The sequence below is a fragment of the Dendrobates tinctorius genome, unplaced genomic scaffold, assembly GCF_039654945.1.
Source record: "Dendrobates tinctorius isolate UK_male_01 unplaced genomic scaffold, ASM3965494v1 ptg000202l, whole genome shotgun sequence".
NCBI classification, from domain to species: domain Eukaryota; kingdom Metazoa; phylum Chordata; class Amphibia; order Anura; family Dendrobatidae; genus Dendrobates; species Dendrobates tinctorius.
Window position 1 is genome coordinate 946,516 of NW_027361869.1, and position 24,726 is coordinate 971,241.

The 24,726-nt window shown below is 45.2% G+C and overlaps 2 protein-coding genes across 9 annotated transcripts in view; one reads left to right on the top strand and one right to left on the bottom strand.

Annotated features, from left to right (window-relative positions):
- Positions 1-735: 735 nt before the first annotated feature.
- TFAP4 (transcription factor AP-4) lies at positions 736-22,841 on the bottom strand. Of its 2 annotated transcripts, XM_073553540.1 has the most exons (7): positions 22,438-22,841; positions 9,690-9,855; positions 8,947-9,045; positions 8,234-8,404; positions 7,444-7,572; positions 7,099-7,263; positions 736-5,103 (listed from the first exon to the last, which is right to left on the bottom strand). In XM_073553540.1, the coding sequence occupies exons 1-7, from the start codon at positions 22,524-22,526 to the stop codon at positions 4,930-4,932; spliced, it is 993 nt and encodes a 330-aa protein (XP_073409641.1). In that variant the 5' UTR covers positions 22,527-22,841; the 3' UTR covers positions 736-4,929. The 2 variants fall into 2 exon arrangements, with proteins under 2 accessions (XP_073409641.1, XP_073409642.1); XM_073553541.1 differs by lacking the exon at positions 7,444-7,572.
- The window catches only part of GLIS2 (GLIS family zinc finger 2), a 60,338-nt gene continuing 55,862 nt past the window's right edge, over positions 20,251-24,726 (top strand). For all 7 annotated transcript variants that reach the window (XM_073553534.1, XM_073553536.1, XM_073553532.1 and 4 more), the window contains exon 1: positions 20,251-20,479. The gene's annotated coding sequence lies outside the window, so the exon portion shown is untranslated. The remainder of the gene's footprint in view (positions 20,480-24,726) is intronic.

Consider the following 24,726-nt stretch of genomic DNA (forward strand, 5'->3'; position numbering starts at 1 on the left):
TTACTTCGCTCTTCTTACGCCGTCTCTTGGGTTCACTTTGCACCAATATAATTTACTGAAACCTGCTGGGACAGGTGCACGATACAGTGTTGTTTGCTTTATCGTAAATATAGAATATTTTCAGAAATTGTCATTTTAGAATTGAAAAAAAACAAACAATTTTGAAAATAGTCAGTATTTACCAAAAACAAAGCAATTCTGACCCTCTGTTATTACTCCTGGAAATGTCAAATTGACCACTCCATGTTAATAAAATGGTCACCATGGACATAACCAAAAGAAGCTGTCAATTTATTCCCATATTTCCAGGAGGAATAACAGAGGAACACCAGAGTTCATAGTAAACGCGTGTATTTTTTTTTTTTTTTCCTACATCCACTCCTATCAAAACGAGTCGATGTGGGAGAAAATAAAAATACAAAAAGTCACCATTTACAATGTGTGATTGCCCCAGGTTTCGTGCTCCTTACATCGTGCACTCCTATTTTTGGGCAATAACCTTGGAGGATACATGCAGTTTTCTCCATAGTTGCAAAAAATCATAAAAAAAAAAAAAAAAAATATTACATACAAAAAATGACAGGACCAGAAATTTCTAAAAAACAAAGTACAAACATTTTATTTTGTTTCTTTACAAAGGCCGACGCCTTGCAGGGTTTTTATGTCACTTTCTTAACAAAATATAAAATAGCTTCTTTTTTTTTTTCTCAAAACACAAGAGCTGAAATGGTTAAAAAAAAAAACAAAAAACATATAGGAAGATCTGATGGTAAGGTGAAGAGGGGGAGGAGTGCTGGGAATAGGGGTGGGGGGGTGGGGGGACAAGTCTTAAAGCTGCGGTACCCTCCCTTTACCTGAGCTGACAGAGTAACATGATGAAACTTACAGTGGTAACGAGCCGGTTATTCCCATACAAAGCATACATTATGGTGTGACGATAGATCATCTCCCAATATTCTAGCCAAAAAAATTTAGTGCTATAGTCAGGAGCCCATTTAATAAGCCTTGATTAAATTTATTGCAAGAGTTAGGGCCCCCATAAAAATCCAATTCATTGTACAGCTGAAAGCCCCCTCTCCCGACTCCCCCATGCACAGAACGCTTGGTTTGGCCCAGCGCTCTTGTGCTCGCTCTGAAAGCCCCGCTGCCAGGAGCAAAGGAGTAAACTTGCTGATACTTCTCTCCCCTGATATGTTAGGGGAAAAATTGTGAGGGCTCCCAAACTCACTGGACTGTCAGCCGATCACATCAATATCAGCAAGTTCAGTTGACTTTATGAACATCTTTCATAGTGTAGTCCCACTTCTGATACCATCAGAATACTAACTTTTCCGGGAAGTTGTGGCCAGCCTGACAGCTGTCCGTGTAATTCTGATCTTCACGCGCCCTAATGGATATATACACATGGGTGGTGTTCATGTGACAACCTCTTTAAATTTTAAAGGCGTACAGGACATCTCAGTGCCCGAAAAACCTACACCCACCACTGTAAATCCCAACATGTTAGTCCAGTCAGCGGCCATTAAGTAGGGAGAAGTCAGCAGTCTACCTAACATTTAGCAACCTTACTGGCAGAATTTAACCCTAGCAGACAAAACAAAAAAAAATATACATTTTTTAAGTGCTTATGATCCAATGAACTATAATAAAAAACAAAAAAAACCAAAAAACATAATAGACAAGAAGTAAACGGCGGAGGTGTCAGTCTAGTCCTCCATTTCTAACCAAACTGGCATCAAATCTCATGGGTGCAAATACACTGGCACAAGGTGACTGCCAAACTCAATAGTCTTAACCAAAAGCTGATCATAGTGAGGCATCCATAATCTAGAGATTAGAACTAGAGGCGTTTCAGGTCTCCTACCTCAATGAGATAGCATGACCTGGAAGTCTCTCCCCTTGTATCCAGACAAAAGGAATACTTTAGCGAAAGCATGTCACTTGCCCTAAAATATATCATTTTTTACTTAGCATAAATGCCGCCGTTCTCCTGAATCCGAAGTTTTTTTCCTTTTTTTCCTGCGCCTCTCCGTTCCCGAGATATGGCTTCCTCTTTCCTTTCTATAAACCTAGTCTTTTTTTACCAAGGGGGTGTGTTCTAGACTCCCACGGGAGAGCCGAGCACTACGTCTCCTTATAACAAGACGAAGAGAGGACCATATCTCGGGAACGGAGAGGAGCAGAAACAAAAGAAAAACCACGCTGGATTCAGGAGAACAGTGGCGTTTACACCAGGTTAAATTTTTTTTTACATATTACGAGTCCTTTAAGTATTATCATCACATCAAATATTTCATGTTTTTGATAATTAAATGGTTTTAAGATTGCCAGATTAAGATATCGTCAGCCTGATTAATTACTGACCAACTATTTATGTAAAAGGTTGGCAAATTCTTAACAGCTTCTGAATGATGAAGTCTACAAAACAGCACAGACCCTCCTCACGTTACTGCATAGCCCTCTGAAGGTATCCTTTACCTACAAGCAATGGGGGCGGCCATATTGTGGGCTTCTCCTCCCAAACTTATTTTTCTTTTGAAAGATAAATTCAGCAATGAGGAATAAAGAAAGCTTTGGGCTTTGTTAAAAAGTTAATTAGGCCCCAAGTGAAAAGTCTGAATGATAGGAGGAGACTCCCCATCAACCAGTCTGTAATCCGAGAGTTAAAGGTATGCCTCCCTAGCAACCAGTGTCTTAGGCCGGGTTCACACAAGCATATTTCATGGACCGCAATACCCAGACTAACTTCAGGTCTATGAACCTGAACTGCGTCTATGAAGCTATAAATTTGGGGTCAAGAAACCCGCAGTCAGTCCGAGCATTGCAGTCCGTATACAGACCTTGAAATAAGCTCGTGTGAATCCAGCCTAAAACACTGGTTGCTAGGTGGACTCAGGAGAAGGCTCCTTAGCAACCAGACTGTAACCAAAGAGATAAAGCTATGCTTCCCTAGCAACAAGTGTCTTAGGCTGTGTTCATATGAGCGCAATTCACGGTCCATATACAGAGCGCAAGGCCCGGACTAACCACAGATCTCCCAACCTAAACTTACAGCCTTATATATGTCTTTGAAGCTAGCTGTAAACCATATACAGACAGTGAAATAGGACTGTGTGAACTTGGCCTAAGACACTGGTTGCTAGGTGGAGGCTCCGTAGCAACCAATCATCCAGATCTTTAATTTTTTTATTTTTTTTTTAACTAGGCCCAAAAAACCTGTGTACATACATACACCTAAAGGACATTATAAAAGGAAATTCCCATTAAGAGCTGGTAACAGGAGACGTGCCTGCTCTGGTGAATTTAGCTCGACCATATATTCCATGGTTGCTCTATGGGAAAGTGCGGCTTACTGCCCTTCCCAATGGCAATATTAGTTGACTTTAGTGGCAATGATCACCAGGGTGGATTTCTTTGGCAACGGGGGTTGTCTAGAATGACAAAAACGTGGCCGCTTTCTTTCAGAAACAGCGCCACACCTGCCCACAGGTTGAGTGAGGCATTACGGCTGGTGCACAGTCACTGTAATTGAACCGAGGGGCAACGCCAAACAAGCGGCACGGTTGCTTGGACAAACCTTTAAACGGGTTGTTTTTTTTTGTTAAAGCCAGGTTTAACATGGCCATAGTTCACGGTTTTCATATGGCCGGGCCGAACTTATGTCATATATCACAATGAAGGTGTAAGATTGGGGCAAAAGACCCTGTATACGGGCCGCCGGTAAGGGCGTAACCCCGATCCGTTCTATACAGACTGCATCTGTAAGGATTGGTAAAACAGCAAAGTCCAGTCTCTCCAGCAAATCTACCGAGATTGTCTGTAAGTAATGGATACCAGTCAATGGAGTAAACAATGTAATGCACAATTGTTTTTTTTCACTCCATAATTTTGGAAAGTTTTGGTACTGCCTATTAAATGCAATAATTTTGCATTTTAGCTTTAGTTTTGCAACTAAGCGTGCCAGTAAAAAAACTAATTTTTTTTCTATATTTAGCTTTTTAAGACGACCCACAGAGTCCATACCGACTGCGAAGCATATAAGCGTTATCTAAAAAAAAAAAGAAAAAAAAAAAGGGGGGGGGGGTTATGAAGGCCACAGCAGCAAATAGCTCAACAAATAGCTCAAAATATGCCAGAATGTAGTGCTAAGACTTTGCATGGTATGATCACATATAGCTATAAAAGTTGGGGTCCCTAAGACTTTATGAAAGTTAGAATGCAAGATCCTAAATAGATAAAACAAAATAAAAAAAAAAAAAAAAGAAGAGGCCTGCACTTATTTTAGGCAGCAAGAGTTACATATATATTTTATGTAAATTGCCTTGAAATTTGGGCTTTTTTTTAGGTTTCTTTTAAAAGAAATCGGTATTAAATATAGGTATATTATACACAGCACTATAAAATATAAGTATAAAATTTATCTATTATAGTATAAATTGAAAGGCATGGCATTATGGACTACCACACTCACTATCTCCTAGGAGGCAGGACTACGCTTATTTCTCTTATACCTATATATAGATGAGGAGAGACTTTTTTTTTTTTTTTTTTTTTTACAAGTGCAGGCCTTCTGCTGGGAAAGACGTAGCAAAAAAAAAACAAAAAAAAAAAACAACAAATTGCTGCAAATTTAAGAAGAAAAAAAAAAAAAAAAAAAAAAAAGATTTGTAAGCACCCTACCACAATGACACTCCTCCTTTTGTCTAACAGACCAGGACAACCCCTTAGTGCTTTTACCCTTTTTCACCCTCAACAACCTCATTACAGTATCTTTGCGGTCAGCAGTAGACCACCCTATAAACCCTACAGATATGGGAAGAAGGCCGGCAGGGAGCGCCCCCTGACTGTGCTCCCCCTCAAGTACCCTCACAGCCTCCTCCCCTCCAGTTCCCCCAGTCTTTTGCCCACTCCTGGTAAGGGCAGTAGATGTCAGGGGTCCTCCATTGCATCATCCTTGATTTGATCTGCTTCGCTGTCATCGCATTCTGTGTCCGATGCGGTGTCTGAATCGTCGCATGGGCGCGCAGCGTTCACAATGACCGCCCTTCGCTGCTCATCTTCCAGCAGCTGTTTGTCTCGTGTGCCCTCTATGTGCTGTATGGCCTGGTGGAAACAGGGAAAAATAGGTAGTGACATTACTGAATTTCTAAGACCCTTCCATCTATAGGGAGAAAGGCTATAACCATGGGAGAAGCCGCCGCAGCCATGCTTTACACGAGCAACCCATTGATTTCAATGTGTAATGCTCCATGTCCCCTCAAGAGGCGCTGCAGGAGAATTTAACACTTACTGCAGGGTTCTCCCGTAGATAAGCATATACGGCCATGTGAAAGGCTCCTAGACTATGATAGGTACAAGTTCTAGGTGGGAAAACCACGGATATAAATCATTAGATAAAAGTGTATGTCTGAATTATCCCTTATGGCGGCATAGAGCGATATTTGGTCGTGCGAAATGTGTCGAGGCTAAAGTCGCCGCAGCCTAAAAGGTGTGTTCCCATCTTTAATATTTATGTCAGATTATAGGTCCTAGTCGTGGCACCTAGACGGGGCCAGTATTGTTCTTCCTACATTCACTTTTTTGAGATTTTCCCCTAAAATTTCCAGCACGCTTGCTTGTCGATTTTTGTAACTCAGCGAGTGAGCCACACAAATAGCTTCTTTACAGAGGACGAGAAGTTTCTTTACTGCCACCCGATACACACCTGCCCCGGGTCCAGGCTCTGCTCCCTTCACGCCCGGCAATGATCCATCTAGGTCTATATAAGGCCCACCAAGACACACACCTGTGTCTTGGTTAAGGCCGGCGTCACCACTCGGGCAAGTGCCAGGGCCCTAAGCAAGAGAGAGGGGGCCCACTAGCCGATGCGCTGTGAGGCCACCCCGTGGTTTAAAACAGTTTGCATACTTACATCTCCTCATTCCCTGCTGGCCGCAGGTCCGGTCTCTTCTGTGTCTGGTGACTCAGTAACGTCTCAAGGCAGAGAGCGCAATGACGTCACTACAGCACGTCCTCTGTCCTGAGCACTGCAGAGAGACAGAAGTCGCGAAAGAGACAGGAACTGCAGCCAGCGAGAAGAGGGGAGTATTTTCTTTTTTAATGCACTATACGGGGCTCATTATACTGTATGGGGCACTGTGTGAGGCCCATTATACTGTATGGAACACTATATGGGGCCCATTATACTGTATGGAGGGACCATGTGGTGCCCACAATACTGCATGGAGGACTATACTGTCCAGTGTAAAATAAAAAACTTTTGAATCCTCCTGGGGGCACACACTCTGCGCTGTGTGGATTTGCCCGTTTCTGAGCTATTGTAAAATTTACAATAGATCTAACTTCATGTAGCGTAAGAAGTCAGTGAAATCTTTGGCACTGTACTATACCTGTATTTCTCCTGCCGTATCTGTGCATCATGAATGACGAATGGTGTGTATTAAAGGGGCCCACTGAGACGCTTTCGCATGGGGCCCACGAAAACCTGGAGTTGGCCCTGGTCTTGGCATTAAGACTCTTAGTTTGTTTGTGCTTCACCTGCCTGCTTCACCAAAGCCCGAGGCCTGTGTGCCCACCCGGACCTTGTGCTTGGAGTACCCACTTAACCAGGTGATGCCAACACCTACTGGAGGTCGCAGTCCTAGAAGTCAACATCTTAAGACCCTTGCAACACGAGTTGCCCGGAGGAGGTGGCGAGAACCTCAAAAATAGCAGTCTTCAACAGTGGACTTGCTTTTTGGAGAAGATTCAGTTTTGTCTCTATATCCTTAGTCATGTGGCAAAGCTGTTGACTTCTAGGATGGCTACTTCCAACAGCTGGCACTATAGACTTTGTTCTCTCACATGGTCCATGTCATTTTGGTACTGCACTTCAGAAGAAGACTTTACCCTTACAGCGAGTCATGTATGCGCAGCCATCACTCATTCCAATGCCGCATTCTTGTGACAGTGGTGGAACTTACACCTTTCAGACTTGTAATCTTTTCTTTTCTTTCCAAGATGGCAGTAACATATGATTTTTAAGTTTTCAAAGCTGTTGAATGTTCGTCGGAGTCAAATCACGAAACCAAGCCCTCGCCCAACTTATTTCACACTCACCTGCACAATCGTGTCCAAATTTTGCCGAGATGTGGACACAGAACTGATAACCGAGGAATGTCCCACAGTCACGACATTGACGTGATGAGAAGTTGGAGGCGGAGGAGCGGGGACTATTACAGTGGGGTGGTGAGTGGGCGCCACAGGCATATGGGGACCCAGAAGCTGCAGAAATAACATATATATTGTTATATATTAGAAGGCTAAAATACAGAAAACACAAGTCTATGTAATAAAATAGGCAGCATGGCACCACCTCATCGGTTAAAATGGCAGCAGATAGCATGATGGCTAAGGAACAGCAGGGTGCTCTATGATAATGGCAAGAAGAATAGTCTGTCTCACCTGAGAATGGAGAGGCTGGTCACCCCTGTCCAGTGACTCGTCCGACTGTCCCTGCCCTCCCTCTTCCTGGATTTGTTGAGCTATAGCCTTCAACTTTTCAGGGTACATGTGAGCTTCCAGAGCCCGCACCTGCCAGTTATATCAGTCAATTAGAAGTTTGACCAGTGATTCATTATAGGGGTATTCCTAGGTTATTTTAAAAAAATGACCTAGAATAAGACTCTGCGTCTCCTACCGAACCTGAGAGCGAAGGGGCTGCAGCACTAATTTAATGCCGCAGCACTAATTTAGTGTCATATCCATTTTACTGTTGTATCTTGCACAGAGCCGGCCCAGGTTACCTGACTTTGTGCAGTGCAGCCCTTTCATTCTCATGCAGATGCAGAAATCAGACCTCCCAATTCCTAAAGTAATGACCATATGCCATCATTTAAATGGGAATAACCCTTTAAGATGCTGGAGTCATTTAAGTCATGCAAAGCTACCGTGCCATCCTACACCCTCATCAATCTTCTAATAGGAAACTAATGGGTGGGTATATTCTTATATGCCATTTGCATGCTGCATGCCATGCTATAAGGGCGCAGTCAAAAGGCCACTTAAATTGGACGGCGGTGCGCGGACTGGCCGGCGGCTCGCCTGACCCAAGAGTGACAGCTGCAAAGAAATATATGAAGCTGTGACACTCGGGTAAGGAGAGCCGCCGGCCAGTCCGAGCATTGCGGTCCAATTTATACGGCTGTTTGACTGCGCGGTAAAAAAAGATCAGGCCATTTCTTTAACCATTTACCTGTTCCTCCAGCATCATCCTCACAGAACGCTCCTTGTCCAGTTGCTGCCTCAATTCAATCATTTCCCTTCTCAGGTCGTCTGCTTTTTCCTCTTCCCAAATATCTGGGGAGCCAATGCCCTCATCTTTGTCTTCCGCCCTTCGTCGCTTAGGGGAAGAGCCATTGAACTCCTGTAATAGGTAGAGGACATTATAGTATGAAAGGCTGGAAAAATTGTATACATTCCTAATAACTGGGATACAAAGCAGAACCCTGGTACATATTGGGGCTAAGCAACCAAAAATCAATAAGGCTTCGGTAAAAAAAAAAAAAAAAAAAAAAAAAGGTTATATACAGTATATTCATAGGTGATGACTTACTGATTGGTGTGGGTCAGACCTCTGAGGGCAAGCACATATATTTTGAAACCCGACTGCAGCTCCATTCATTCTCTATCGGACTGCTGGAAAAAGCAGAGCGCAAAGTTTGGCAGCCCCATAGGAAATGAATCAAGCAGCGGTTGAGTGAGCGCACTGCCACTCCATTATATACAGGAATAAAAGTGCCCCATTCTGCTGATCGGTGCAGACCATGGCAGTCAGACCTCCACCAACCAGTAAGTCATCACCCATCCTGGGGATAGGTTATAACTCGTTTTCACCGTACAATCCCTTTAATAATGATAGCTCTGTAACAGTATGCAAGCTTTTGCAGCAATTTTCTACTTTCTCACCTGTATAAACCGCTTGAGTTGGGTATTCTGCTGCAGCAACCTAGTCTTCTCCTGTTCCAGGGAGAATATATAATCGGCAGTCTGCTGCAGTATCGCTGCCTGTGCGGATAAGCCGAGCAGTAGACATATTAGCATTGGAGACAGCAACGTTACAGACTTCCATCATACAAGACAACCACCTAATCACAATGTGTTTTGTCCCCCACCCCTCTCATCAAAGTCTTTTAGAAAAGTTCATATGGTTCTAGTCTCTTTCTTGTCCACCATTTTCCCCATTGTGCCAAATTGCTCTAGGGTGAAATTTACATTTAGTACAATAAAAGTGTCATTCTTTCAAAATATTCCCACCTTCGAGATAATTAAACATTCAGCTTTACTGCATGCAGTAAAACGAGTTTATTTTATTTCTGTGGAGATTTGAGCACATATGACATCTAGTGGCCAATGTGAAAACTGCAGCTTCCATTTACTTTTACAAGGTTGAACAAAATTTTAGGTCATCCGAAGTTTCATGGCACCATGTTTAAGGCCAGATTCAGAAGGTTACATTTTACAATCTGTATGTAGACTCCAATACCCAGACAGACCGCAGGTCTCTTGACCCCAATTTACAGCCTCATATATGCCTATGGGCTAGGACACTCGCATTCTCTCTGGGCATTTCAGTCTGTATACGGGTCCATGAGACACATATTGCGCTGTAGACCACTTCGGCCAGTATAAGACCCCCCAATGTTACGCACCTTGCTTAGCTTCTCCCCATCTGTATGAGGGATTAGAGTTTTCAGAGACTGGAAGCCAGCATTGATACTCTGCATACGGCGGCGTTCATTGCTATTGGCGATTTCCCGACGTATCCGCCTTTCCTGGTCCCGTTGCGTCTCTGGCGTCAAGGGGATGTTTGCTAGGCTGAAAACAGAATTTAGGAACAACTCACGATATGTTACCGATGCACGTGTATATATTCAAGCTCACAATGGGTTAAGGCGGGCGTAGATCATATTCGGCCTCCATGTTATGACCTATTAGGCACCTCCGTGTGTGGCCTCTTGCAGGAAGGGATGGAAGCCGGATCTGAGGACCCCCCCTTCATCCCCTCCTGTCTGCCCTGAGGGCTCTGTAATAATTTCCAGATGACAATATCAGAAGGGGAATGAAGGCAGCTGACCCCCTCAGGGTGGAATGAGGGAACTCCAGCTTCCTGCCCCCTCCAAAATCCATTCTCCCCTCCGATAGCGGGGATTAGTCACAGGACATGATTAACCGGAGGACAAAGCGCAGCAGCGGCAAGACACCTCACAGCAATGGGATGTTAGCGATGCCTTCCAGAAATCCCACATCCAACATCTGACTCCACTGGCCATAAAACAAACTGTTTACACATCCTCCGTTACATCCAGAAAACTCGTACAGCGCCCTCGTCAACAACACGGCGGAAGCGGCCATTTTAGGAGCCGAATCTGGAGTGCACCTCACGACTACAAAAATTGGATCTGCTCTGTGGTGGTGGTGGACAACATCCATACAGTCCTCCAAAGAACTTCTTATGGTCTTCTGGTGACATGACTATATCGACATTAGTCAATGACAACTTATCTAGCAAGTTCCCATTCGCAGAAGTCATGGGCACCTCATAGAGGGGGTTGTCCACCTTTGGGGACAATTTTTTTTTCTTAAATTTAAATGCATGTATTTGTGGCCAATATCAATTTTCCAATTGGAGATGAAGTCCTCAATCGTGGACAACTTCCCTTTAAAGGCCAGAATGGCAGAATCTCATCTAAACCCATGCAAAGCTGACAGGAGGTGCCCCATGGTCCAGTGGACTACTGTGAGTGGCATATTACCACTCAAATTGTGCACAGAGCCACCATACGGTCATGTGCTTGTGACCGTAAAGGGGGGTCGTCAAAGACTTAGGTCAACAATATCAAATGGGTGAGCAGCCAACACCCTACACCCCAACGATCAGCTGTTTGCAGCTCCTGCTGTGGCCGGATGTGCACAGTTTATGAAGCCAAAAAAAAAGTAGAAATGTCCAGGTCCTATTGAAGTGAATGTGACCTAATCTGCAGTACCTGAGAATGGCCACTATGCAGTGTATAGAGCTGTGGTGATCCAACTCTGTATACATCTGGGACTTGGGACTGATGGGTGTTGGACAGACCCCCGCCACCAATCTGATATTAATGACCTATTATTATGCAAGTCCTTGACAATAAAAATAAAATTGCAAACAACAAATCCATCCATATTTCAACTAATTGATTTTTTTTTTTTTTTTTGCACATTCCACATGCTAGCCCTATGGCAAAAAAAAAAACAAAACAAAAATCTGACCCAATATCTGTGACCCAATTCACACCTTAACATATGAAACTAAGATTTCCTCGACCCTCTCTTATGAGGACATCATTGTTGGCACAGTGCACATAACTGAACAAGCGGCTTATCAAGGGCCATAAAAATCCACATTAAAGAGACTCTCCGACTTTAGATAACATTCATTACTGGCCTGTGAACGCCTGTTTTCCTTATTGCATTGTGTCATCTGACCAACAAATTGAATAACTACATGTACAGCTCAAGGCAAAACAATAGCAAGGTGGCTCCTCAGATACAATGCCTTGAAAATGTATTCACACCCAGTAAACTTTTCCACATTTTTCACGTCACACCCACAGACTTAAATGTATTTTATTGGGGTGTTACGTGATTTACCAACACAAAGGAGCAGATAAAAGAAAATTAAACAAGATTTTCTAATTTTTTTTTTTTTTTTTTTTTTAAATCCAACTCAGAAAATTGTGTTGTGCATTTGTATTCAGCCCTCCACAGACTAAGGGTACCGTCACATTTAGCGATGCACCAGCGATCCCGACCACGATATGACCCGGTCAGGCTCACTGGTGCATCACCAAATGGTCGCTAGTGAGCTGCCAAACAGGCAGATCTCACTAGCGATGCAGCAGCGGACATTACTTACCTGTCAGACGCGGCGATGAAGATGTCCTCCCGCCCGTGTCCACGCGTCGCTCGTCGGCGCCAGCAGGAAGAGGCCCAGGACGTTCTCGCGCGATCAGCGATAGCCAGCGGGGGAGCTGGTCGGAGGTAGCACACATAGCGATATCGCTAGCAATATCGCTGCTGTGTCACAAAATCGGTGACGCTTAAGCGATCTCGCTTAGTGTGACGGGGCCTTAATACTCCTAAATAAAAACCTGAGTGACAAATTGCCTCCATGAATCACAATTAGTAAATTGAGTCACCCTGTGTGTAATTTATTCTCAGAACTACAGCCGTTCTGTGAAGGTCTCAGGTTTGCGTGAGAACATTAGGGATCAAACAGCAACATAAAAACCAAGGAGCACACCAGACAGGTCAGGGATAAAGTTGTGAAGAAAAGTAAAGTGGGGTCAGGTTGTAAATAAAAAAAAAAAAAAAAAAAAAAATAGCCCAAGCTCTGAACCTCTCATTTTCAATCCATCTTCCAAAAATGGAAGGCGTATGGCACAACTGGAAACCTACCAAGACATAGCCGTCCACCTAAACTGACATCCAAAGCATGGAGAACACCAAGTAGCAAAGCAGGCAAGGGGCACATGGTCACTGGAGGAGCTGCAGAGATCCATAGCTCAGATGAGAGAATATGTCCACAGGACAACTATTAGGCTGGGGTCACACTTGCGAGTGCAACACGAGAAACTCACGCCTCAATACCCAGCACTGCCACCGGCGTTTCGGACCGGAGCGTTCAGCTGAATAGAAAGACATGCAGCCACACACTCCGGTCCCAAGTGCCGGGTATTGATGAGAGTTTCTCGCATTTCACTCGAAAGTGTGACCCCGGTCTTAGTCCTATACTCCACATGTCTGGTCTTTTCAGAAGAGTGGCAAGAAGAAAGCTATTTTTTAAAGCAAGCCATAAAAAGTCTTGCTTGAAGTCATGTTGGGAACACAGCATGTGGAAGAAGGTGCTCTGGTCAGATAAGCCCAAAGTAGACCTTTTTGGCTAAATGCAAAATGCTATATGTGGCAGAAAATGAACACAGCACATCACCCTGAAAATGCCATCCCCGCCATCAAACATGGAGGTGGCAACATCAAACTGTGGGGAGGCTTTTCTTCAGGAGGGACAGGTAAGCTGGTCAGAGTTGATGGGAACGTGGATGGAGCTAAATACAAGGCAATCCTGGAGGAAGACCTGCTGAAGGCTGCAAAAGACTTGAGACTGGGGCGTAGGTTCACCTTCATGGAGGACAACGACCCTAAACATCCTGCCAGAGGTACAAAGCATGGTTTACATCTAAACATATTCATGTGTGTGAGTTCCAATCACACTCCAGACCTAAATCCCAGTGAGAATCTGTGGCAAAACGAAAATTTCTGTTCAGACGCCTCCATCCAATCTCAATGAGCAAAAATGTCACCTCTAGATGTGCAAAATTGATAAGAGACAGACCCAAAATACTTGCAGCAGTAATTGCAGCGAAAGGTGGTCCTAACAAAGTATTGACTCAGGGGGGCTTGACTACAAATGCTCCTTACAATTTTCAGATTTATTATTTTAGTATTTAGAAAACCCATGAATCTTTTCCTCTAGACTTCACTTATAATTGTATTTTGTGTGATTATGCCAACACAATAGCAAGGAAGTTTATGGGTGCAATGTGAAAAAGTTCACAGGGTATGCATACTTTTTCAAGGCACTGTACGTATACATCAAAATCAAGAAGCAGAATAACTATTACCACCATGCTCCACGTAGATTCAACAAATTCACAGTTACCCCCAATTGAGAATACAGTACATAGAAAGAACTAAAATTATGACATTAGTGGAAATTGCAAATATTAAATTTAGAGCTAAAGCTTAGTAATAACCAATATGGCGGCACCCAAAGCTTCAGTCATCCCATTTCTCTACATATGGGCCACTGGATAAATCAGATTATCCCTGGCACCAGCTGATAAGAAGGACTAAAGACCTTACAACAGTCGCTCTGGAGGACACAGTGCCACCATACTGTACATGACTTTAATACAGTATCGGACATAAGAACGCGCTGCCTGCGTCCCCTGACAATAACAGCAGATTAATGGGGGTTGCAATAGACCACTTTAAGACTATGGAGCGATATAGAGAATACAAAGTGGTTCAATGGCTGCCAGCCACCTACAGCCACCATGCAAGGTCGTGTGGCCAAAGTCAAAATAGTATTTTTAGTTTGGTGGGTTGGAGGGAGCAATGAAATGTTCACTGATATAAAGTGATTACAATGGTCCCAACACCCCCCCAGGGGGTAGATTTATCAAACCGGTCCGACTCAAAATGTGGCCTTGTTGTTCATAGCAACCAACCAGGGCAGGAGTCATTTTCTACTTTTTTAATGTAAAAGTTCAACATTTAAGGTTTTCCCAAAATAGAAGTTAACCACCAGACAATTCTTAAGATTGATAGTGGTCTAACTGCTCGGACCCCCAATGATCCTGAAAATGGGGCTCAACATATCCCCCATGTAGGTGTACAGGCCTCTGCTCCAGTCATTGTCAGAGGGAAATAGCTGAGAGCTGTACTCTCGTTCTCTAGGATCACGGGGGGGGGGGGGGGGGTTAGCGGTCAGACCCCCAGTGATCATCAAGTTACGGTATCCCATATAAAACAGAGGATAGCTTGTTATTTCGAGGGAAAAACCCTTTAACCCTAAATTGGTTGCTATGGGAAACAGAGCCAGTTTTGGTAAATGGGGAACTCATAGGATTGAATTTTTCCTCCTGAACCAACAGGAGAGGAGTCCGCGTCTGTCGCTCCGAAGTCACATTTCTGGAGGTTTTCAGCCCACAGATAAAGTAGCGTTTGGGGAAGCAGACATTTCACCCAACCCAAATGGAAGTATATTATGACTGAAACGGCTGACAACCGTGGATAAAATGCATAAAAGGGGGGGACAAAAAACTAAAACACCAACAACGTAGAGTTAAATTTTGGGGGGTGCAAAATAAGGGATTACATGCGTGACAGCCACGAGGAAGTACCATAAATACATACGATAAGACCAGCACAGCCTGCTCAGTAGTTGTCCACATTCAATGGCGCCATTAACAATGATTAGTAAGCGATACACAAGACGAGCTGTTCGCTATGGAGCATGGCTCCAAGTGGACACAATCAGGGTATGTGCACACGTTGCGGATTCTGCTGCGGATCCACAGCAGATTCTCCTGTGTTGTACAGTACCATCAGGCCAGGTTCAGATTGCGTTAGGGAAGTCCGTTCAACGTATGCGCTAGCGATCCCGATAGCAGTGACGGACCCTCGGACGCTGCAGACCGCATCCGAGGGTCCGTCACAGAATGACGGCACATCGCTAACGCATGTCGATTATGACAAGCATTAGTGATGTGCTCGTCTATAGCAGTGTATAGGTGCGTTAAGCATCCGTTACACAGCATTAATGCCGCTGTGTAACGGACGTGTTAAACGCACCCCCTAAACGCAATATGAACCCAGCCTTAAAGTCAATCTGAAATTAAAACCGCTGTGCACATGCTACGGAAAAATCCGCAGCATGTCAATTCTTTTTGCGGATTCCGGAGCGTTTTACACCTGCTCCATTATAGGAATCCGCAGGTGTAAAAACACAGGTGGAATCCGCAGAAAATCTGCACAAAATCCGCACTAAATCATCATCATCATCATTTTACCTGCGGATTTAGCAAAATCCGCGCAGAAAAATCAGCAGGGTAATCCGCAACGTGTGCACATACCTTTAGGCTGTGTGCCCACGTAGCGTTAAAGCGTTTCGGCAGCGCTTTTAGACAAGCGATTCTGCTCCAGAAGTACTTAAGAAAAGCACCCAATTGACTTTTAATGAAAAACGCACATGTTGTGCCAATGGTGCATTTTTAATCGCTGCGGAAACACTTAGCGATTAAAAACGCAGCATGTTCATTAATTTTGCGGAATCGCACGCAATTCCGCATACCATCAATTATATGGGCAAAAACGCTTAGGAAAACGCATGCAAAAACGCTTGAGGCTGTGTGACCACGTAGCGATTTTTAAGCGTTTTTGCTGCGATTTTCGGAGCAAAAACGTTTAAAAATCTTGTACATGACGCCCCCCATGCATTCCTATGGCATTCCGCACACGCTGTGCTAATGTTGCGCTTTTTTCCGCTGCGGAATCGCATCGCGGAAAAAAAAAAAAAAAATTGCAGCATGATCATTCTTTTGTGTGAAATTGCAATGAATTGCTGCGATTCCGCACCCATAGGAATGCATGAGAATCGCTTACTTCCGGCATGTGGCTATGCCCACCATGCGCGAAGTTAAGCGTCTCATGTGTGGTTGGTACCCACGGTGTGGAGGAGAGGAGACTGTCCTCCAGGCCCTGGGTACCATACCCCTGTAAAAAAATCGGGGTATATTTATCTTCCGACGTCCCGCGCTGCCATCCCGCTCTCAGCATTCCCAGTAATGCCTTGTGGCAAGGTCCTGTGATGATGTGGTCTCGTGAGATCGCTATAGTAACGCGAGCCCAACGTCATCACAGGTCTCGCAAGGCATCGCTGGGAACGCTGAGGCCCGGGATGGCAGCGCGGGACGTCGGAAGGTAAATATACCCCGATTTATTTTTTTATCATTTTTAACATTCTATCTCTTACTATTGATGCTGCATAGGCGGCCTCAATAGTAAAAAGCTGCTCACACTTGTCAAACACTATGTTTGACGAGTGTGACCAACCAATCACTTTCCAAGCGATGCTTCAAATCGCTTGGAAAGTGCTTGACAAAATCGCGAACAGAATCGCGGTGAAATCACGCGGAAAAAAAAAAGCGCGATTTCTGGGAAGGAGTCTGGTTTTCTGTGTGCGTTTTAACATGCAACGTGGGCACATAGCCTGACAAACGCTTACAAAAGCGCGTTTTCCCGGGAGCAGGGTGTGCGATTCTGCTCAGGTTCATTCTGCTTCAGAATCGCTATGTGGGCACATAACCTAAAGCTGCTACACAACTGAAAACAGCAGCTATTATTCCAAAAGCGGTCACTTTTTTTTTTGCATAGCCTTTACTTAAAAAAAAAAACAAAAAAAAAAAAAAAAAACCTGACTAAAACATTGCTATATTCCCTAACCACTAAATTTAGGTTTGTTGTGAGTTTGCCAAAAAAAAAAAATACAATGCACACACACACACATATATACATACACACACACACACACCCCATTGCTTTTTTTTGTGAGAAACACAAAATATTATGGACAGTTGGTGACTGAGTCAACAGTATGTTTTGGGCTTTTTTTGTTGATAGGGTGATTATATTTCTGGCAGGTTTCTCTATAGAAATAAAGAAATAGACAAATTAATAAAAAAAAAAAAAAATAAAATAAAAAAAATACATAGTTAGTAAAGTAAAAGTGAACCAGGAAAAAAAAAAAAAAAAATTTATATTCCAATTTATTCAAGTACATTGAAAATCAGATTATTGCGCATTAAAAGAGAAGAGAAGGGATGCAAAGGCAGTGAAACAAGTTTCTTAAGTATATGTACAAGGATGCACTGCCAAAAATATTACCTTAACTAACGCGTTTCAGACATGGAAGCCCTTACTCATGGGTGATGCGTGTTCAAAATGCGCAAGATGTCACCCCCTCTTTTCCTTTAATGGACTTCAATAAACTGGATTTTTAATATACACTGCTCAAAAAAGTAAAGGGAACACAAACAGAATATAACTGCAAGTAAATCAAACTTCTGTGAAATCCAACTGTCCACTTAGGGAGCAACACTGATTGACAATCAATTTCACATGATGTTGTGCAAATGGAATAGACAACAGATGGAAACTATTGGCAATTATCAAGTCACCCTCAATAAAAGGAGTGGTTCTGCAGGTGGGGACCACAGACCACATCTTAGTACCAATGCTTTCTGGCTGATGTTTTGGTCACTTGAATGTTGGTTGTGCTTTCACACTCGTGGTAGCACAAGACGGATTCTACAACCCACACAAGTTGCTCAGGTAGTGCAGCTCATCCAGGATGGCACATCGATGCGAGCTGTGGCAAAAAGGTTTGCTGTGTCTGTCAGCGTAGAGTCCAGAGGCGCTACCAGGAGACAGGCCAGTACACCAGGAGACGTGGAGGGGGCCATAGGAGGGCAACAACCCAGCAACAGGACCGCTACCTCAGCCTTTGTGCAAGGAGGAACAGGAGGAGCACTGCCAGAGCCCTGCAAAAAGGCCACAAATGTGCATGTGTCTGCACAAACGGTTAGAAACCTACTCCACGAGGATGGTCTGAGTGACCGACGTCCACAGATGGGGGTTGTGCTCACAGCCCAACACCATGCGGCCCTCCAAAGAAATGCCACCCCACACCATTACTGACCCACTGTTAGGAACGGCGGAACGCACTAAATAAAGTGCGTTCGTCGCTCAGGGTCCACCGTGCAGTTTGTGTTAAACTGCTGCTAGATAATGGCAGACACGGTATGTGGCGGTATATTGCACGCGGGTTAGACGTCACCCGATGTGCGCTGGGTGTACTCTGTTAGCTTCACAGAGATGCCTAAGGAATTAAACGCTGAGCCTGTTGGACTCACAGGTCTCAGATAAGTGCACGCACGATATATGGTCACAGAAGCTGGGCCCTAGGCAGAGGGTCAGAGTTCGTCTAGACCTACCGTGCGGCCGGCGTCGCAACTGCTGATGCCAAGAAGAGCTGCAGACTGCAGCGCGGCGACAGACACTGCCGCTAATCGACAATGCCCGGTAGCAGGCGTACTGTCGGAAGCTAGCACTGTGGAGGATGCTGTTGTGGCTTGCAGCTTGCCACTTGCTGGCGCAGATTCTAAACCTAAGTCCCTATACACACTCGTAATATCAGAGGAAGGGGATCTTGGTGAGTCATTCGCAGGTTCATGCATCCGTAATCATTCACAGTAGCAACTAGAGACTATACTAGCGCATGGCCGAGCGGCCATGCAGGCCTTTTATAGCCGTGCGCTTCCGGGACCTTCCAGAACTCTGAGATGGACAAATCAGATCTGGAGAAGGACCTGAGCACGTGACTCCTGATCTCCAATGGGAGATCGCCTCGTGAGCATGCCCAGTGACGGAGGGACTTAGCCTCTGGAGCGATTTGTTGCTGAACAGCCTGCATTGCTATTGCTGACCCAAAGGTGGCAGCAACTGCCAGACCCACAGGAGCAGGACTGGGCAGAGCGTCTGCTCAGCAATCCCGGCGTCCCAATCTCCTCTGCGGTCGATAGATGATGGGAGACCGCAGAATGTGAGGCTCTGGATTCCTGTTGAGCCGCTGCAGGAACCCGACGCCTAAGGCCTGTTTCACACTTCCGTTTTTTCAAATCTGTCAAAATCCGTTGTTTTCTGTAAAAAAACGGATCTGCCGTTTTTTGCAGGATCCTTTTTTTTGTCCCATAGACTTCCATTACGGTTACCGCGGATCCGTAAAAAAAGGATCCGTTTTTTTAAAAACGGATCCGTTGGCATCCGTTTCCGTCAAAAAAACGGAAACGGATCCGTTTGGCGGACACAAAAACGGAAGTGTGAAACAGGCCTAACACCCACTGCCAAACTGGTCATGCTGAAGGATGTTGCAGGCAGCAGATCGTTCTCCACGGCGTCTCCAGACTGTTAAGTCTGTCACATGTGCTCAGTGTGAACCTGCTTTCATCTGTGAAGAGCACAGGGCGCCAGTGGTGAATCTGCCAGTCCTGGTGTTCTGTGGCAAATACCAAGCATCCTGCACGGCGTTGGGCTGTGAGCACATCCCCCATCTGTGGACGTCAGGCCCTCAGACCATCCTCATGGAGTTGGTTTCTAACAGTTTGTGCAGACACATGCACATTAGTGGCCTGCTGGAGGTCATTTTGCAGGGCTCTGGCAGTGCTACTCCTTGCACAAAGGTGGAGGTAGCGGTCCTGGTGCTGGGTTGTTGCCCTCCTACAGCCCCAGCCTCTGGACTACGCTGACAGACACAGCAAACCTTCTTGCCACAGCTCGCATTGATGTGCCATCCTGGATGAGCTGCACTACCTCAGCCACTTTTGTATGTACAGTCCATCTCATGCTACCACAAATGTGAAAGCACAACCAACATTCAAGTGACCAAAACATCAGCCAGAAAGCATTGGTACTGAGATGTGGTCTGTGGTCCCCACCTGCAGAACCACTCCTTTATTGAGTGTGTCTTGATAATTACCAATAATTTCCATCTGTTGTCTATTCCATTTGCACAACATCATGTGAAATTGATTGTCAATCAGTGTTGCTTCCTAAGTGGACAGTTTTATTTCACAGAAGTTTGATTTACTTGGAGTTATATTCTGTTTAAGTGTTCCCTTTATTTTTTTGAGCAGCGTATATATATTTTTATTTACACACACATTTTTGGTACTGGATTATCCCCTTTCCCTGATTTACATTTCTTGTTCTGTTGGGAGACACAGACTCCGAGACATCGAGCTCCGGCCACGTGGAATTCCGTCTACATTGCCTCTGGTCTATGGTGAGATCATTTTATGTTTATTTCCTTTATGTTCCCTAAGGGGGGGCACCTGGCTATTTGGCACAAGAAGGTGAAAAAAGCGGAAACATCATGCAAAAAAAAAAAAAAAAAAATGCAATATCTAGGGCACATTCCAATTTAGTGGATTTTTTCAGAAATGAAAGGATTACAGAATTTATTTCAAGTGGGGTTGGGGTGAACCTTCTTCTCCCACCCCCAAATCAAAATGCACCTCACCAAGTGCACTAGTGATGCTTCTCCCATTGCTGCCATCAAAACAACTTTTTCAGAGTATTTGCAGCATTTTTTGGGTGGGTTTATAGCAGAATCTGCTCCTGAGTCCCTGGAAGGAAGCTTTTGGGGTACTCCTGGTGCTGCCTCATTTCTCGCACCTAATTAATGTCCAGGTTTTTTAATTTAAGCCGTGACAAAGCCCCTGAGCCCGTGGGATGATGACATCATGCGACTGCAGCACACACGGGCAGAGCTGCACTGCCGCACGCACGGCGCAGCACACACCGGTCACATGACCTGCCCCTGTGCCATGCTTTGTGCTTAGTAGAAAGCATGGTCAGCCACGGACTACATCTCCCGGCATTCCCCGCGCCGCAGCACTACGTTTCCCGTCAAGAAGTGCGCTCCGACACTCCTACTCCAGGCGGGCTGCAGAGTCACGGCCAGGCCTGTCTGCGCTATAACATGTCCCACTCCCCCCTCAGCGTGGAAACAGGCGGCAAGGTCACGAATAGGAATCAAAACGGCTTCCATAATACTAGCTGGCCCTGGGAAGGCATGGAAATATCCAGTGCTGCCCTTTTCACCTCAGCCATATTAGTGACAAAAACACCACGAGTGGTGAAGCAACACGGAGGGGGCGTGGGACACGGCTGAGCTGGTCATACATCTCCATACATTAAGTCGTCAGAAATCGGCCTCATTGACCACAACTGATCGTTTTTTGGCCCCCTCACTGGGTCTCCGCCACAAATAATGGAGAAATTCGTCGTTAATGTGAAGCAACGACAGAAAGTCGTTGGCGGTGAACTTGGCACCCAACAGTAGCCCAGCGAGGGTTTGTCGCTGCCAATTTTGGCCAAAGACTCCACATTGCGGAGCCAAGCAGCAGAGATGTCCATTTTTATTTTGGGGGGTTCCTAAATCAAAAAGTATTTTGCAACCCCCAATCCGGCTGCCAAGGAGAACCCGGACACCGAACCGGGGGGCGCGAATCGAAGTCTTCACCTCGAATCCTATCGAATGGATTCGTATGATCGAACGCTGCCAACCGGGGGCGTAAAACCGCCAAATCCATCATCGCTTATGGCAACCATCATGTGCCAGTCTTGACCTTAAAAGCTGTCCCTTCTCAGTGTGCCAGTCTACTTCCTACTGACTGTGACCTTGTGCAGGCGGCATTCTGTAAGGGATGCCATGGACTCCAGGTGTAGGGAGGCATGCTGGCACTTGTGGTGTCCTGGATGCAGACCAGCACTACTACACATCAGGTGTTGCTTGTCTGCCTGCCTGGATCCCCATTGCTGGGAAATCAGCTGATTGCCCAAGGAGGGGGGTGTGTTGTGTGGCTGCACAGGAGCCCAGATTTGAGCTAAATACCCCTGATATGCAGTGAGCGGGTGCAGTTAGGGGGCCGGGTTTCCCTGGCAGTGTTTGCATGCTCCCTGATTACAGCTCTGCAGCATGGCCGAGGCACCACGTGGGTCTGTTTGCAAGTGACAAACCTTCCCCTGCGCCCTTTAAAAAAAACCTTCTCCCCACTTCCAAGGATGCATGGACTCCCCTCCTATACAGCCAGGCTGGATTTAGGGTGCACAAGGGGGGACCCCCTTGTAATCCGCCCCCTTCTAAACACAGCTGACCCCCTCCTACCTTCTCCTTTCCTGCAAGGTGATCTGCAGCATGTGCACTAGCAGCAAGCATTGGCGGGCATGGGTACCTACCTGCACAGACCACCAATGACTTCTTTTTCCGTCTTCCTGAAGTGTTGCAGGGAGGGCACTTTCTGCGCGGGCATCATGAAATACTCCATAGCAATCAGCAGGAGGACCAACCTCCAGCCCCCCCAAAGAAAAACGTGTCTCCCTCCCACCACCCCCCCTTGAGTTGCAGCAGCTTCCCCCCTATTCCTTCTGCTTTGAGGGCTCCACGATCAGCCTTATTGATTAGGTGATGGTGCATGCAGGGGATCAATGGTGTAGTGTGTAGGATGTCCCAGATGATCAGGGGGAGGTGTCTGTCTCTCTCCTTGTGTTCTGCCTCTCAATGTGAGTGTGTGTTTGCAGCTGATGTCTGTTTCAAGGCGGGAAACAGCTGGTGAGAGATCAGAAACAGCACCCCTCCCCCTCCCTCCAGCCTGCCCCCTCCTTCCACCCAGAGCCAAATCCCAGCCCTTCTTCCGCAGAGTAAGGCATTGCATGTAAACAAAGGACTATTTGCAAAGCATTGCATGAGCTGCTGCAGTGAGGAAAGGGCAGGCTTCTGCAGCTCTTGCACATGCATTGTGCTGCAGGGGTGCCAGGGATAAATTGGGCTTGGATTTAGGGTGCAAAGAGGGGTCCTAGGACAAGGGGTGGGGTAACAGAAGCTTGAATGGGGAGGATGAGAGCTGATCTGGCTGCATGCGCCACGCTTGGGTGATCAGTCCCATCAGCTGACAGCTTGGCAGAGAGGAGAGCAGGGGAAGGAAGGAGAAGAAAAGGGAAAAAGACCTGAGCACATGGTCGGTGCCTGCATCATCCTCTAACCCCTGAACTGCCAGGCAGGCCTGCATGCATGGGGAAAGCATTCACACTTATGGAGGGTGGGGTTTGCTTCCCTACAGCTGATCTAGACTAATGAAAAAGCAGGTGTTGCTTAACTCCCTCTGTCATTCACTAAAAAAAAGGAATGCATTGAAATTAATAGGATCATCCCGATAAAGAAATGATCTAGCCCTGTCATAATTATCAATTTTTTTTTGTATTTTTCCATCTCCGAGAATAGTGAGACTTCAGCTCGGAAAGCTATGTCTTATGTAGCTGGTATTAACGTCCCGTACTAAGGAATAAGTGAAAATCCACAGTGGTGTACGTATGCCGATATCCATAAATACGCCCCGTCGTTTTACCGTGAGTTCCGTATTTATTGCCCGAAATAGCCTTTATCCTTCCTAGTGTCCAGCTTGCCCCTGAAGGCCCAGTTTACAAAATGTAAGGCTATGCGCACACAATTATTATTCTTTTTAATGTCAGAAACGACAGCTTTTCTAGTGGAAACATGCAGTGAATGCCTCCGTTTGAAGCAGTTTTGAAGTATTTTGGAAGCGTTTGTTTTTCCGTAGTCTATTGAAAGGAAAGTGCCTTAGTTTGGAGTGGTTTGCAGCCGGTTCACAGAAGTTACATGTACTTTCTTTTTGCCTATCATGCAGTTTCCAGAACTTTTTTAAAGTTTAAAATACAATCAAAACACTGAACATATGAACTGCAAAGTGTTTTTTCCATATATATTAATAGGAAGAGCCTTTGAAGTGTTTATTAAGCAGTATCTCAGGTGTTTTTGGAGAGGACTCATTCCCAAAAACTCCACATATCCAAAAGCTCATTTGGTGCATGTACCAGTGCGCTCCACTTTCTAGGAACCTTCCAATATCTCTGTCATGCACACTATCTTTTCAATGTTTTTCCGCCATACAAAATGCTTTGGGGGGAATTTATTAAGATGATTGATTTCTATGCTTTTCTTAATATTGAGCTAGTCAGAGAATTTGACTCATCTCTAGCTTTTGAATATTTCAGTTTGTGGAGCATGAACAGCTCAAGGTGCTCAAAATTTTGAGATGTACGCCTCTCAATAATTTGGGCGCTTCTTACATCTAAGGTTAATTTTACACATCTGACATTCACAGTCGTAGTATGGCCGGAGATGTCCGGGCCAGTCACTGGTCTCCAAACCTGCACTCAAAATATGAGACTGTTGAGTTCAAGTCAGAAGTCCTGCGTCCACTCCAGACTTTGTGGTCCGAACACAGACTGTGAATATCAGACATGTGAAAACAGCCTTTCTGTGTGAATATCTTCTAAGTGAGTTACCATGTTTAGAAGTATCTGACTACTACTACTCATCAGATTTTGCTGGAATTTCCCACTCTGAGAGACAGGTACTGCTGCTTCATTTAGTGTTTGGACTTGTAGATACTTTAGTGCCAGCGTCTTTGCATGCTGCCCCTCTTCTCTGTCAGAGACACTGGCTTA

Bases quoted from the DNA above. Each gene is read 5' to 3' on its own strand.
- TFAP4 (XM_073553540.1), bottom strand. From the start codon at position 22,526: ATGGAGTATTTCATGATGCCCGCGCAGAAAGTGCCCTCCCTGCAACAC. The intron at 9,856-22,437 runs GTAGGTACCCAT...TTCTGTTTTCAG, and splicing joins GTCATTGGTGGTCTGTGCAG to CCTAGCAAACATCCCCTTGA. The intron at 8,405-8,946 runs GTGAGAAAGTAG...TACCTATTACAG, and splicing joins AACTCAAGCGGTTTATACAG to GAGTTCAATGGCTCTTCCCC.